Below are 15,836 nucleotides of genomic sequence, written 5' to 3' on the forward strand. Positions count from 1 at the left end.
TGACATTTTGTTTTTTGCATTGTTCTAATTCTATTTTTGTGAAAAAAAAATGTGTATGAACAATGTCTTCAAAATATGGTAAATATTATCTGCCCCCTTCATATGACTTAATTATAGCGGGAATTCCAATTACAATGGGCTATCCAATTGAATGAACATAGATATCAACAGCCTGATGTTTTTTACTGCATACACTGCGCGATGTACGCCAGCATGTGCGACTGTGCATGAGTAACACAGAAGAGAATCCAACCATGCCAATGCACTCATGATTGGTTAGCATTGTATCCAAGGTTGTGCGTTCACGTTGTAGTTTGAAATACGCGATACATGACCACGGTTGGATCAAGTACGTACAGCTGTTGAAAGCTGCGTTCATTGAGGTGGTATTCCTACTTTAAGTATCTGGGTGCTAAACAGCCCAAATACAAATAGGTTTGGAAGCATGTGCTATATTGGAAATATGTTTCACATGTAAAACAAGGGTTGTTAAGTGAAACAAGGAACCAAAACAGATTTGTATGTATGTATTAGTCTCCATGCCGAATAACAAAATATATTCACTGTCAGGTAAAGACATGTTAAATTCTGGTAATGGGATTTCATTACATTACAAGTCTAGGAAAAAAAGTTTGAAATATTTTTCATCTTCTGCTACAGGTACACATACATCCCTGTCATTACGCACATCACCTCAAAAAAGTGGGCTATTTAAAAAAAAATCAAAGTATTCCAAACTTTTTTCCTTGACTGTACAAACATTCCACTAAAATACAAATAGTTAACTTAAAAGTTAGTTGAATTTATGGTATGTAAATTACACATGCAATTCACCTGCTAATACAGGCAGGTATATTAAGATGAGTATTCGCTCAGCCCAACGGACAACATGTGGGGATATTGGCGAACTTGACAATGACCCATAATATACGAGAGGGTTATGGCTCACACTACCCTGTCTACCCCAAGCTGGCACAACTTAGGCCAATTTCTACAAACTTGGTGAGAAATGGGCTCAATAATGACGAATATTCATCAATTTGTCCTGAATTTCCTTAGACATAATTACAATTCTGTTTCCACAGGGGAGCTCAAGCTGCTTCCTGTGCTTATGTCTCAGTATTTATATTCAAACACACTGTTATTGCAAAACAGTCACCAATGTATGGCATTCAAAAATGTCAGCCTTTTGTCAGTTATATTGTAAGCATGTAACTATGTGATGTGAGCCTTGTACATAACTCCACATTGCACTACAAATTTCATGCAGCAATGTGCAATGAATAAATTGACCTCATCGGTAAATTTCATAATTCCTTGTGGTTAGACATGAGATGTCGTCATGTCCACTTGCAATGCGCAGTTACGATGTTGGCTGAACGATGTGCGCATCGGTGTGACGTCAAATGACGACATCTCTGGTCTAACAACAAAGAATTATGGGATTTACTGAAAAGGTCAATTCTTGAAGGTCTATTGATGGTCTATAATGTGCATGAGCAGCCAGCGATGACAAAAGCAATAACAAAAACAAATCAGTAGGATGTGTTCACTGGCACATAGTACAAACAGGCATATTCTCATCCAATGGGATTGATGTCTAAACTGACACCCTCGGTCGGTCAATGTTCGGACGGACAACTGAGAATATTATTATACAAGTTAATTTTGTGTTGGACTTAAGCCCCAGAATCTGGGGAATTGATTCTATGCAGTCGTGTTTAACTTAACCTTGTGACTTGCATCTCAAGTTTAATACATATTTTTAGAATATTCAGCGCACGTCCTGCCACAAAAGCGTTGGAAGACACTGGCGTATCGATCGCCGCGCTACTTTTTCAATATTTTTCAATTGTTACTAACGAGCATCACACAATAACATGTGCAGTTGATAGATTGGGCTATTCCATTTAAAATCCACACTACCTTGTGGAAGATGTTGGAACTATCTTCCACAGGGAGGCTATGAATTTCAAATGGAATTAACTAACACATTAGCCAGCTCTTTGAATTTCATGTATACATCCCCTGAGAAGAATTCAACCTAAATCTTCCACAGAGGGAGTATGAGTTTCAAATAGAGTTAGCTGTTAATCATACTCCCCTGTGGACAGGGTGTGTGTGGATTTTAAATGGAATAGCCCATCCAGTCTAATTGTGCTTAGAAGCTTGTACACTTTGTGCCAATACACTGTGCTACAGTCTTATATATTACACGACCAGATTCCTAGTGCTACCACTCTCAGAGGTAGACTGCTGCACCACTTCTTCATATTGGTACTTTTGAGTACCTGTGTAGGTACCGTAGAGTGCACACATCGGACTCACAAATACAGTACACACACTGGTACTGTAGAGCAGCCGCAGAGTAGCTGGGCAGCAGACTACCTCCCGGGTCAAGTAGTGTATGTAGTGAATAGGAATATAGGTATACACCTGTTTGCCACCGTATGCCAGTTTTGTTCACTTGTCATTCATTCATACCTTTCTTGTTAGCTCTAACTGGCTTGGCAGCCACATTGCTCGCTTTTAATAAAAGAAAAGTGAAGTGTTAGGACAATCTATCGGTGCTTCTGATTGGTTACAAGAAGACTAAGTATGATTTATTGAGCCAATCAGCACACATGGTAAAGATGATGGTAGGGCTGAAGAGGATTGAGCTTAAATATTTAGAAGCTGTATTTTAATTGGTCACTCGGATGGACGTATTGTAAAATTAACCAATCAGATTGGTCACTCGGATGGACGTATTGTGAAATTAACCAATCAGAAATGCTGTAAGAAAATGAGTTAAGTGCAGTGCTTCTTTGTGCTCTCTGCTTCAATGCTATGGGAAAACATATTGAAAGAAATCTTATTTGTGTATTGTTAGCTATTGGTGATCTTAAACCCATGTGCACTGTGAGATTTTTGTGATTATTTTTATCAAGTTCACTCTCGTGCATGAAGTTGGCAAATCCACTGGGTTCTCATTCAAGTGCGAGAACGCAAAATAAAAGAGCTGGCGTGCTTGATCACTGCTGCGCAATGTGTGTATTCTCGTATATCTCTTGGGAGATATAACATGGCTCAGATACCAAGATAAGCAAATCAGATTGCTAAGACTGACTGCTGAACTGCTACAGTACGTTCATATAAAGGTGATGGATAATAAAATGCCATCACTTATTTGTTCCCAAAATGGTATTCATATCACAACTTAGTTCCCAATCTCTATCTTGTTTTTAGTTAAATATGTGTTAAATCCAAGTTAATATTATATATTTGTGTACATACTAACTAATAAGTCCACGCACACCGACACATACCCACACACACCCCTACACGAACACCCCACATCTACTCACACCATAACAGAGAACCAGTACTATTTGAGTTAGAATAAATAAATATGAGCATTCCCATAATGCAACACCACAAATGATATTGTAACTTACCCTCCTCACAAGGATCTGAAACATGCTCATCTGTCAGTACACAGTTCATTAACCCCAATATGTTTGTATGTCCCTGCTTGACCATTGAATATTTATGGGTACACAAACTCATACTCCACAAATAAAGGTCAGATTTTGAGTTATACTTATTACATGGAGGTCATGAACACAGCCACTAGAACTGAGAGTGCTCATTGTGCCTGCTTGCATGATGGATGCCTGGGGTGCACTCAAGTTTGGTGTGGGTTAAGGACATGCCTCAGAGAATGGACTATTCCAGTTGAAATCCACACACCCCTATGGAAGATATGACCTTAATCTCTCACACAGGGGGATGTAGATTTCACATGGAGTTGGCCATTCAGGTAACCCCATTTGAAATTCATACTCCCTGTATGGTCATGTTTTCCATAGGGGGTTTACTGATTTCATCTGGAATAGCCCAATCTGAAAGTGGAACCAATTTTACAAAATTTTCATTTAAAAAAAATTTGGACTCAGTTAGGTTAAATTGAGGTACTTTTTTGTGGAAAAAATGGTAGAAAATACCTACTTATATACCAAAATTGACTTGGAAAAGAGGGTCATTGTAAAGCCCAAACAAAAAATTAAGACCCATTATTTGCAGAACACCCTTGTAGTGTCATTTGTACCAAGTACCCCCATCTATACCCAATGGATGTGACATTTCTGTCATATCATCATTACATTTCCAATGGCCTAACTGGGTGATATTATCAGATGACCAATTTCATTAATTTAAGTAAGAGAATGAAGGCAACGGAAATTGGACTAGAGAAGTATTCAACATGCCAAGCTCTGGATAGCAAGTTCAGCACTCTCCATATGAGCTACTGCAACCTATAATTGACCTTTTTTGGTAAATGCCATAATCCTTTGTGGTTAGATTGAGATGTTGTCCTTTGACCTCACGTCGATGCACACATCGTTACTCCATACTTCACAGCTTTCAAAATGCGCAGTAACAAAAAAAGGTCAATTATAGGTTGCAGTAGCTCATATGGAGAGTGCTGAACTTGCAAAAAGATAAATTGCAGGAGTCTGACCCAAATATCAATCTTTGCTGATTAGTCACAGAACTCTGTCCAGTATATGGTGGAGCATGACCTACATCAAAAAGAATAGATCATATTCAAAATAGAACAAAGGTCATGGTGCCAGCTTATGGTAGAACATACTTTAGTTGTTAGAGACCATTTAGACAGGGTGTATGCGATAACAAAGGTTAATGGATAGGGTTATGTTCCATCTTATACTGAACAGACTAGAGTGATAATGCAGAGAATTTATTCAGTAGAGACAGGGTTGCCGAACCCGCGAATTGGTAGCCCAATTGGGCGACTTTTGAGGATTTTTCCTGTGATTTTTGACAATTTCCTGTCCCATAGAAACCAATGTTTAAGAAAAAAATTGGGCGACTTTTCAACATTGGCTCCCGCGACTTTCGATAGTTTCATACCCCATAGAAACCAATGGTAAAGAGAACAATTTGGCGACTTTTCGATTATTTGACCCGCAATTCGGGCTGAAATCTTTTGGCAACCCTGCATAGAGATTAACAGTTCATGTGGTAAAGCACTGGACATTTGAATCCTGCTTCAGCCGTTTGCTGTATTCACATTTACATTACATGTGATAAGTTTTGGTGTATGTAATGTTTCCACAAAGGAAATGGTTGAATTAGTATAGTTGTTAAAGTTTACCAGCTCTCACGTTAGTTTGAGATAATTTACTGATTTTTTTTTAACAAGAGACCATGACAGAAATTTCAACTTCATTATAGTGAAAATTGCAAACTCTGGTTCTATCTAATATGCTATTAGTTCAAATTGTAATCAGATGGTATAAAATAAGTTTGTTTGATTTTTTTGCAAATCTGAAGCGCCGGCCCCCTACTTTTTCACTATCAAAAATGGGGATTTTGGTGCTACCAGCAGCATTTTTAGAATGTTCTTCTTGTCAAAACTGTAAAACTGTTCCTCATTAACAGAGTGGAATATAACAGCTGAAAATATTTAGATGGTATTAGCAAGAGCAGGAAATAGTTTGATGGAATTAGCAAAATAGGATTTAGGCAAGGTCAACTGTCATAATACAATGAGACTTTGTAAGTGCAAAATTGTACCTCTTAAATGAAAATAGAATAATTCAAATGCAATTTCACAGGTGGTGAACGGATGTCTGTGTCATTCAGTCTAGGTAGAAACAGCATGTGATAAAACAGACCATGGGTCAAACTCCTTTACATACATGTGCTTTATGTAGTTTTGGGATTGCTTGGGGAAGACGGATGGGATGACTTCTTATATATGTACGGATATTTGAGCCTTGTAAATCAACCTTTTCCTTTGTGAAAACAATCAGGTCACATTTAAGCATGTGGGAAAACACGTAGGATTTTAAAAACAAACAATTTTATATGATTAAAGTAAATTAGTAATACTTCCATGGTCTGTGCTGTACAACAAGCATACATGGGTCACACTGATTGGCTGATCAACGGTCATGAAAACAAGACAGTTGGACCACTGGTCATGGGCGCAGAGGGGAAACCTCTGCTATTTTATGCTAGCGCCGATCAGCAGCGGACCACGGAAGTATTAAAAAATTTAATTTACAAATGTATAACAATCCCATAAATCATAAAGAATTTGTAAAACATACCTGCCACTCACACAAAATTAATTTGAACTTTTGTTATGATAGCATTACAGTAAGTTTTAGCATCATGAACTACTACAATACATTTGACCATCTGTACTTGATTTTGTCCAGGTAACAGTTTACCACATGCTAAAATACGACCTGATTACTGGAGTAAACATTGTGTGCAACATAGGGATAATAGACAACAGAGTGCACGAACAAACATACAGACACACAGAAAACACTAAACATGTAAAGAGAAATAAATGATAGCAAATGAGAGAGATATGATACACTACTGTGAACATGCTGGTATTTATTGAGAGTGCTGCAGAGTACTACGATACAGATATGTGGATTGACAGAACTTAAAGAGGAGGAAAATGATTACATGTGACCTGCTACCACAGAATGAGTGTAAAGTCACAAGTTGGGAGTTTTGAGACGTTCCAACTGTCAAATTGATGTTCTTTGCTTGAAGACACCTGTATTGGCAGTGGTATGTTCTTTGTGACTGGGGACAGAATTGAATACAGCATAATTATTATGTCCCCATTCACAAAGGACATACCACTAACTATTATACAGGTAGGCGTCTTCAAGCAAAGAAGAGCAACTCAACAATTGGAAGGTCTCAAAACCCTTAACTTGCGACTTTACGCTCATTTTGTGGGAGCAGGTCACATATGTGCTATCATACATAATGATGTGTAATCTGATATGTTGGACTGTCATACATGGGTATTATGATAAAAGCTGAAATCAGACTCCTGAGAAAATCTATGGGTCACAGACTATGTGTATACAGTACAAAATAAAAATGTGTTCTACGGGTCTGATCGACCCAGAATTACATTTCAAAATATTTACGAATGTTGGTGATTTTGGTCATTTGTCAAAAAAAAAAAGCCCGACTGACTGGCCCTAAGGTTCGTCCGCCCGTAGAACAGGTTGTTTTTTGTTTTGTTTCCCAAGAGCATAAAACATACATAAAATGTAGTGGGAAAGTTAATTTGATGTGTGATGTGCTACTTTTTCCTCCATGGGTGACAGACAAACATGGCAAAATACACATTTGCTTTTTAAATTTCTTGTTTTAACAATAAATTTAAGCTTCCCTGTGTCAGTGATGTCAGATCTGTTATACAAATTGTTTGATCAAATCAACAATGGTCTCATTAAACAAACTGCAATGCAAAAGTATTTGGTGTAAAATTTATGCCTTTTTGCCTCGTTTCATGGAATTCCTCCCACCAGCACACCAGTTGTGTGATAGGAGTCCAATTACAATTTTCCTGATTCCAATGTAAGTGTTAATGTTTAAAATGTTCTCTGACATCAATGAAAAGAAAAATAGACTATTCCAGTTGAAATCCATACACCCCCTGTGGAAGACATGACCTTAATCTCCCACACAGGGAGTGTATTTTCAAATGAAGTCATCCATTTCAGGTAACCCCATTTGAAATTCATTCTCCTTGTGTGGAAGATTAACGTCATGCCTTCCACAGGGGGTGTATGGATTTCAACTGGAATAGCCCAATGCATTGGGTACATATGGATATCAGAAAGTGCAAAAAGAGAGCAACAGAAGAATATGGTATGCTAACAAACTGAAATGAACATATTTAACAGTTATTTGATACACACAAAATGTTTGGAAAGAATGCAAACAGAACAGATTAAGAAAAACATTCAGAAAGTAATACCTGAAAATACCTTGCATATCAGTGTAACCAACAGGAATCGATTAATTCTGACTTTGGCATACTGTAGGAATTGGGCTGTTCCGGATGAAATCCATACAACCCTTAATGGAAGACATGTCCTTAATCTACCACACATGAAGTGTCAATTTTAAGTGGGGTGTATGGATTTCACCTGGAATAGCCCAATGGTTCACTGGCGACTGATCATGCAGCAACAGCAATATCAACGACAAGGAAACCAAAGTGATGGAACATTTTGGAAATTCCAAAAAGCCTTTGCGATTTTAACTCAGAATACATCATTGTTTATGCACATGTTGTTCAATGACCACATGAGTTAATTCCATTAACGATGTGGCACATAGATACAGATGTACTATGCAGTTACAATGTGCGAATCAATGAAGACATACTTTGCGATAACGATATGCATATCAATGAAAACATACCTTGCAAAGGATTCAAGGAATTGCCAAAAGGGTCAATTGATAGATATTCATCTTGGCACAGTGGAGGTGAGATTTATGAGGTGTAGCCTATCTATAACTCTCATTTTGAGTCTGTTGGAAAGGTGCTACCGGCTCAGAAGAACAGAAGGGATTTCTCAGTAGGGTTTACCCACATGAAAGTTTGGGGCTTCAAAATGGCTCAGCACAAATTGAAAGCTTCTTGCGGGTATGTGTGCATATTTTTAAGCTGTGTGAATCAAATAGTGATCAAATGATGTTCAAAGGACGTACATCAGAGACAGAAACATTTTGCTAAAATACGGACCGAATTGACACCTGTTGCTTGATCAATATTTCTATTTTATACCATCTATTTCAGTGAATGAGTTGTATCTAATGGCAAGAAACTAAATTGTCTTCTAACATGAATATATAGAGGCTGTCAGCCTTTTCCATGGGATCCGCCATCTTGTGGGTACTGCCGTTCTGCATGTCATAAGTTAGACATTACACCCTCAATTACGCGGAATTCGCAGCGTGTGACGCACCTCTTCAGTCAAGCTTCAATGCGGTGATCTTAGCAACAAGGCACTCCGTACCCACAAGATGGCGGCGTTGACGTCACAATGACTACCTCTATTGATCTATCCTATTGCATACTCAATACTTTAGACACATGTGCAATACAACTTGCATACTCTAGACTTATTTTTGTGTCTTCTTTACTTCTTTTCAATACAAGCTGCATCACATAATTTATTCTAATGCTTTTCTAATATCAGAAACACTGTCATATATCTACTGCATATGCAGATGAAAGTTCACAATGATATGTACATGATACTGGGGTAGCTTGACTATGGGGTACTATACAAGTAGATGTTTTATATGTATATATTGTGCAGAAAGAAAAGAAATGAGATAAGACTGTCATCGAGACTCACTGATGCTAACGTCTTGCTATATTTCACATATATATTCAAGTTTTAAGAATTTCAAGAATTTTCTGTTAACATCCTTGCATTGTATATCTACATTAGGATGTTTCATCGTCTGCATCACATAGTGTCGTATCTCAAAATGCTACCTTGTGTGACGCAGACGACAGTTTGTCCATGTTGACACAATCTCAACATCATACACGTCCAGTTAAAATCCGAACACCCCTATGGAAGACATGACCTTAATCTCCCACACAGGGGGTGTAGATTTCATATAGAGTCACCCATTCAGGTAGCCACATTTTAAATTCACACTCCCTGTGTGGAAGATTAACCTCATGCCTTCCACATGGGTGTATGTCTTGTCTTTCAAATGAAATTGCACGATGACAGCCCCAGATTCTTCTTCAACAACATCAGCACTATAAGAATTAAAATGAAGAATGCTGATGACTCCGTCATTCAAGTATCTGATACATGGCAGAGAAAACGACTTTGGTTATATATGCTGGCGAAGTTACGTAATAAATCGGATTAACTTCCATAGCAATAGGTGAAAACAATTTTGAACATATCGCGCTGCACTACAAGCAGGTTGAACTAATCACATGTGTATGTCTGCAGTTATAGATTGAACACAATACTGGTCTTTTCAATGATACTAATCTTACAGGTGCAAGTGATCAGCATAATATGGTTCAATGCAGAGGTACCACATGAAAGTATCAGTGCAGTGCGGTATATTCAAAAATTGTTTTCACCTATTGCTATGGTAGTTAATCCGATTATTACGTAACTTCGCCAGCGTATTGTTCCACATCAGTATAATCACCGAATATGGTGGATTTCTGATAAATTGAGTGACATCAAGTCATCATATTCCACCTTTTTAATTCTTTTGTCATATCATTACTGTAAAACAAGTCAATTTTTATACATACAATTTAATACAGACATTTTTGTACGGAGCTCAGATTCTTCAAACCATATTACTGTGAATATGATTAGGCCTATATAATAAGGTCTACTATATGTTGTAACAATGTAATTCGCAAAATTTTGATAGAAGAGTGAACCAATTTGTGACCAAACAAAAATTAACTTGTTTTACAGAATTCTGGCAATAATGAAACTAGAAAAGAAATGGTTTACAACTCTTGATTGGTTATAGGAGGGCTATATCATGCATTGAGCCAATCAGAGATAAGGTAAGAAAAGAAATGGGATACAACTTTTCAATGTTGAATAAACAACCAACTAAGAAAATGAGCAGAAGGAAAATGAAAATGTTTAAACAAATATATAAAAAATATATAAAAACAAATATAACACAATTTACAATCATGTGCAAGAAAGAATTGAAGTGCTTAACAAATTCCAATGTGGAAGAAGTGTTTATATCTTGCACTATCGGCTTTTTTCCACTCCAAAAAAGTAATTTCAACCTCCATTTTGGCTAATTTTGGAATGGTCTGTGTCCGACACAGGCCTACACATTCAATAATATAGATTTGGAATTTAAATTCGCATATCTTACTTCCTACCCACCCAAATAGATGTCTTATCATTTGGTCTTCTTTCTTTAGGAATTATTAATTACAACAACATTTTAAAATTCTTTTATAATGTTGAAGCCAATAAATTCAGAATACTGTGATATTTATTGAGTATGTTTAAATTGAGAAAATACACAGTGCAAGAAATACCACTTTGCCAGTACATTGTATAATGAAAGAATTAACACACAATGTATATACAGACAAGAAAGAATATAATACATGATTTATACATAAAAATGTACAATAAAACAAAGATAAACCCTAAATTCACTTTTTCTACAATAGAATGCGATTAATAAAACATGCGAAGATTTAAAAAATACTTTAATTCATTATTTTGGGTTTAATGTTAGTTGTTTGAAACAAGTTCTATAAACATTAAACAGCAAACAATTTTAGGACCAGATTTAAAAAAAATTTAGAGTACTCTTACAGTACTGGGAACATCAGGGCACAATTGTCAGTTTGTCTTTAAATCAACTGAAGTTATAAATATGTAACAAATAACTTATCCTCAAATGCAACAAATTGATATTAGTATGAACATTTTAAATAATAGTATAGAACTGAACAAAGTCACATTATGTTATACCCGATTTTAAATCATATAATTTGTCTTTTGAACAAGAGCCACAAATACCTGCATTCTAATATTATTTTGTCCTTTATTAAAAAGTTACTGAGTTAGACTAGTACAAAACTCATTTCACGTATCCAGATTATTTGTGTTTGCTTTGATCTCATATAACCAAATAACCAAAATTTAAAACCATAAAAAAGAGTTCATATTATTTCAGCCTGTTCTCAAGATATAACAAAATGAATAGACTTATGCAAGTCTAAATTATGATTTAAATTTGCATAATTGTATCTTCTTCCATATTATTTCAATTCAACCAACTGATGGAAAGGACCCTACATGGGGAGTAAATGGACAAAAAGGAGAGATTTGGGGAAAGTCTAGGGTCATGCAAGCCTATGAAAACATTGTTTCAAATTTTGATAGTAATCTTTTCCAAATTGGGTTGTTTTTCTCATAGACTAATAATAAACAGATGGTGAACCAAGCAGCAAAGTCCAATATCATCTGTCACTCAGTGAAGGCTGGTCATTCCATGAAGTGTGACAGACTATGCTGTACGTTATGGCCTATTTTGAAAGTACAGTCTTAATACTGTGTAAATGCAAAGCAACACCATACATGGCATTATAATGACCAATTGACCATCCTACGCAAATATGTGAGAATTCTCACTCCATACAGACACATGTTGGTGAGCTATAATAACTCTTTAGTCTATGCTTTTTTACTCTTGGTGTCAACTGGCTATTCTAGTTGAAATCCATACACCCCCTATGGAAGACATGACCTCTCCCACACACCAAGTGTGAATTTTAAATAGGGTTACCAGAATGGGCGACTCCATTTGAAATCTACACTCCTTGTGTGGGAGATTAAGGTCAATGTCTTCCACAAGGGGTGTATGGATTTCAACTGGAATAGCTGAATTTATTATCAATTTATCACAAACACATTTATCAAAACTTACAAAGTATACATCGGTGATGAAAAAGATAGATTTTGCAACAAAATACCATAAAATGAAAATGACAGACATTTTATACAATGTGAAACATCTAAACACTACAAAAATACATAATTACAACTACAAACAACTGTGATCTATAACACACACAAAGACAACACGCACAGATGTAACATACACAGTTTAGCTGACATGAATGGGGGCACACATAATCAGGTTTTAAGGTCAACACATGGTCAAAGGTCCGGTCACTACAAAGGAAAAGGTTGCTTGATCAACATGAAGTTGATTGCAAGGTTTGGTACTTCTTTCTTTGTTTTCCCCCATTGGTTAAAGGCACCTTTTTAAATATTTCAATAGTTTATGTCGTATTATTACTAGTATGTCCATAAAAATATAAATTTGTTATGATTATTTCGCTTAATACAAAAGAGATATTAATATAATATTAAATAATTAATTAGAGCACATTAGTATAGCTTATCATTGTATGTAAACAAATATACATATTTATATTTCTTTAAAACCAAATACTAGATTTAACTAACACCATACGCATGGTTTAATATACAGCGAGGCTCTGAAAAACCCAATGCTAATGTATCCTGAACTGCACTGTCACCCCTTCAAAAAATACCTCTAAAAACCCTGAAAATTTACTCTATTCTTTATTTTATATACAGATTTAAAACCTAAATTCTGGCAAAACTGCAGAATTCCTCAGGCCACTTTCCTGAACAGAAATTCACAATGTCACTCGCACTATAATTCTCTCTCCTTTCTCACAAAACTTTCACCTCAAATTAAATATTAGGCTATTCCAATAGAAATCCATACACTTCTATTGAAGACACAACCTTAATCTCCCACGCAAGGGGTGCAAAATTTCAAATGGACTCACCCATTCAGGTAACCCCATTAGAAATTCATACTCCCTGTGTGGAAAATTAACATCATGCCTTCCACAGGGGGTGTATGGATTACAACTGGAATAGCCCATAGCCATCATATATTAATAAGGACTTCCTCTCAAGTGAGATGCACCTGAATTCCTCGCCAGATTAGGAGTAACTTGTATTCCTCCGAGCTCCTTGTCTTGTCGTAACCCACCCCGCTATCACCCGATGCACTTTTCTCCTCGACACTTTTAAGCTCATCAACTTTATCAAACGCAAAACCACCAGCTAGCATACCTACACCGGCCAACTCACGACTAATTCGATTCCCTTCCTTCCCTTTCTTACTCCCCGACCTCTTTTTGACCCCATGACCCTTGTCCTCCCTACGACTACTCAATTCAGGATCGCTTCCTCTACGCCTAAGCGGGCCACTAGGGGGCTCTATTGAATTGAGCGCTTCTAGTAAATCTAACGAACCACCCTCATCGCCGCTCTCTTCATCGTCAAAATCAAGAACCAAATCGTCCAACGAGAGCCCCGTAAGGTCTATCTCACCTGTCCGCCGTGGGGAATGATCTCTCATTCCGATTACCGGCGACTGCGATTGCGGCGTGAACCTCTGCTGCATTTTGAAGTCTGCGGGCTGAAGAGGTTGCTGCTGTGGTGTTGGCTTTGAGTTGCGAGGCGACGCTTTCGCCGATGATGTGCTGGACGCAGACGATGACGACGAACCGGAATTTGAGAGCACTGTGGACGGGTTGTAAGGCTTGGTGACTCTGTATGGCATACCTTCTGGAGTGGTTTTGAAAATCTGACAAAACAAAATTGGACAAATCCAGAAACTGGTAAGGAAAACCTGACAAAGCAAATGGGCTAATCCAGTTGAAATCCACACACCCCATATTGAAGACATGACCTTAATTTCAAATGGAGTCACCTATTCAGATAACCCTATTTGAAATTCATACCCCTTGTGTGGAAGATTAAGGTCAGGTCTTCCATAAGGGGTGTATGGATTTCAACTGGAACAGCCAATGTTCCAATAATATATTTAAATTTTACTGCTTTAATTTTTACTTCAAATCATAGAGTACTGAAATGGCTCTGTTTCCCTAATTGATGCCTACATAACTCTAACACAGACAAATCCAACAGAATCCCACGCCACAATGTACCGGCAAGCATCTTGAATGATGTGATTGCACAATCATTTAAGCACACATATACACACAAAAATGGCGCATCACTGATAGCTTGCTATCCCTGCTCTAGAACTCGGCACCCAAGGGGTACATGGTTCAAGACCAGACAAAAGCAAACAACTTTTCTCTTCATCTTCTTCCTTCCTTCTTTCCTTCCCCTCGCCAAAAAGCAGAAAGGGTGTTAAGGTTAATGGTGGAAGGGTTTAATATGGACACATTTTCTCAAGAGTGATCAAATCAAAAAAGACACATGATTGTCTTGTTTCCCGGCAGGCCTACTTTTTCGTAATGTGTGATGAGCATCTCCACAATAATATTTGCAAATTTGATGTCCATGATGGCTTTCATAGTCTCTTCCTCTGGTCTCATTAATGTCGGTCCAAAGCACACTCCAAGATTGGCTACTGTCATTAGATTTATATTGGAATATGAGGCAACTCTGTGGAAGAGATAAAAATGGATGGAAATAATCATGATTGGGTGCTAACTTTGTGTACACATATAAAAATTGTTTCTAGAGGATTAACATACCTGTTTTATAAATAAAGAAAATATGATAAAAAAATGTGCCACTGAATTATATAATGCAACTGCATAAGATCACTGCATGTAACAGGGTGCCGCTGAATATTTGGGCCCAAGACACACCACATGAACCAATTAGCATCATCCAGGGATGCAATACTATAAAGGAGCAGTACTCTTATCAGCCTACTTCTACATTAACCACCACAGCCAGGTTCAACTCCCCAATGTGTTGTATGGTTGAACAGGACACTTAGCTCCAGTGTAACTCATACTCAAGTCCTTTGAGCATTGAGAAATTTTAAGCAAGCTCATTTTCACCAACAAGAACAGATTAAGGACAATGCAGAGGCTCGAACTGCCAACCCTTGTGACATTGGCAAATGTAGTGGTTTATAAATTAATGTTTGTAGTAGACGCGTCAAAAGGAATTTAAAACTGTCAACAACACACACATTTTTGACGAGCACAACTTCAGAAAAACAGTCTCCGTCATCCGATGTGTAATGCTGTTGGTTGACTGATTATAAGTTCTACTTGCTGACAATGTCCTTTTTGTCCTTTCAAGCTACGTTTTCTAGAAGAGAATCATGTATTTTGGAAAGTTCACATCCCCCATCCCTGTTCAGGATGGAATTTGTAATATAGGGATCAATGCCCTGTAAACCTGAACATCTTTTGTTTTTATGGTGTATGCACATGTTATAAATCCATTAAGGGTAGACGAGGTATTATTGGTCGAAGCAACCTAAAAATCGATTTTCATTATCTAGATCAATATATTATTGAAAATTAACACCTTGATGTTTTGCAAAAGTTCATTCTACAAATCGTATACTTAGCAAGCGTGCTTAATTTATTGTTGTTAATGAGTTAGGCCAAAAAAAAAAAAAAAATTGTT

General features: G+C 37.0%; 1 protein-coding gene across 10 annotated transcripts in view; it reads right to left on the reverse strand.

Moving 5' to 3' along the window:
• LOC140160672 (rho GTPase-activating protein 26-like) overlaps positions 1-15,836 on the reverse strand; it is a 136,717-nt gene that overhangs the window by 36,236 nt on the left and 84,645 nt on the right. For 9 of the 10 annotated variants that reach the window (XM_072183949.1, XM_072183946.1, XM_072183952.1 and 6 more), the window contains exons 21-23: positions 14,690-14,849; positions 13,764-14,019; positions 2,485-2,526 (exon numbers count right to left, since the gene is read on the reverse strand). In XM_072183949.1, coding sequence (XP_072040050.1) covers positions 2,485-2,526; positions 13,764-14,019; positions 14,690-14,849 — 458 coding nt within the window. The remainder of the gene's footprint in view (positions 1-2,484; positions 2,527-13,763; positions 14,020-14,689; positions 14,850-15,836) is intronic. The other variant, XM_072183948.1, reaches the window with a different exon arrangement.

The sequence above is a fragment of the Amphiura filiformis genome, chromosome 9 (genome assembly GCF_039555335.1).
Source record: "Amphiura filiformis chromosome 9, Afil_fr2py, whole genome shotgun sequence".
Lineage (NCBI taxonomy): Eukaryota > Metazoa > Echinodermata > Ophiuroidea > Amphilepidida > Amphiuridae > Amphiura > Amphiura filiformis.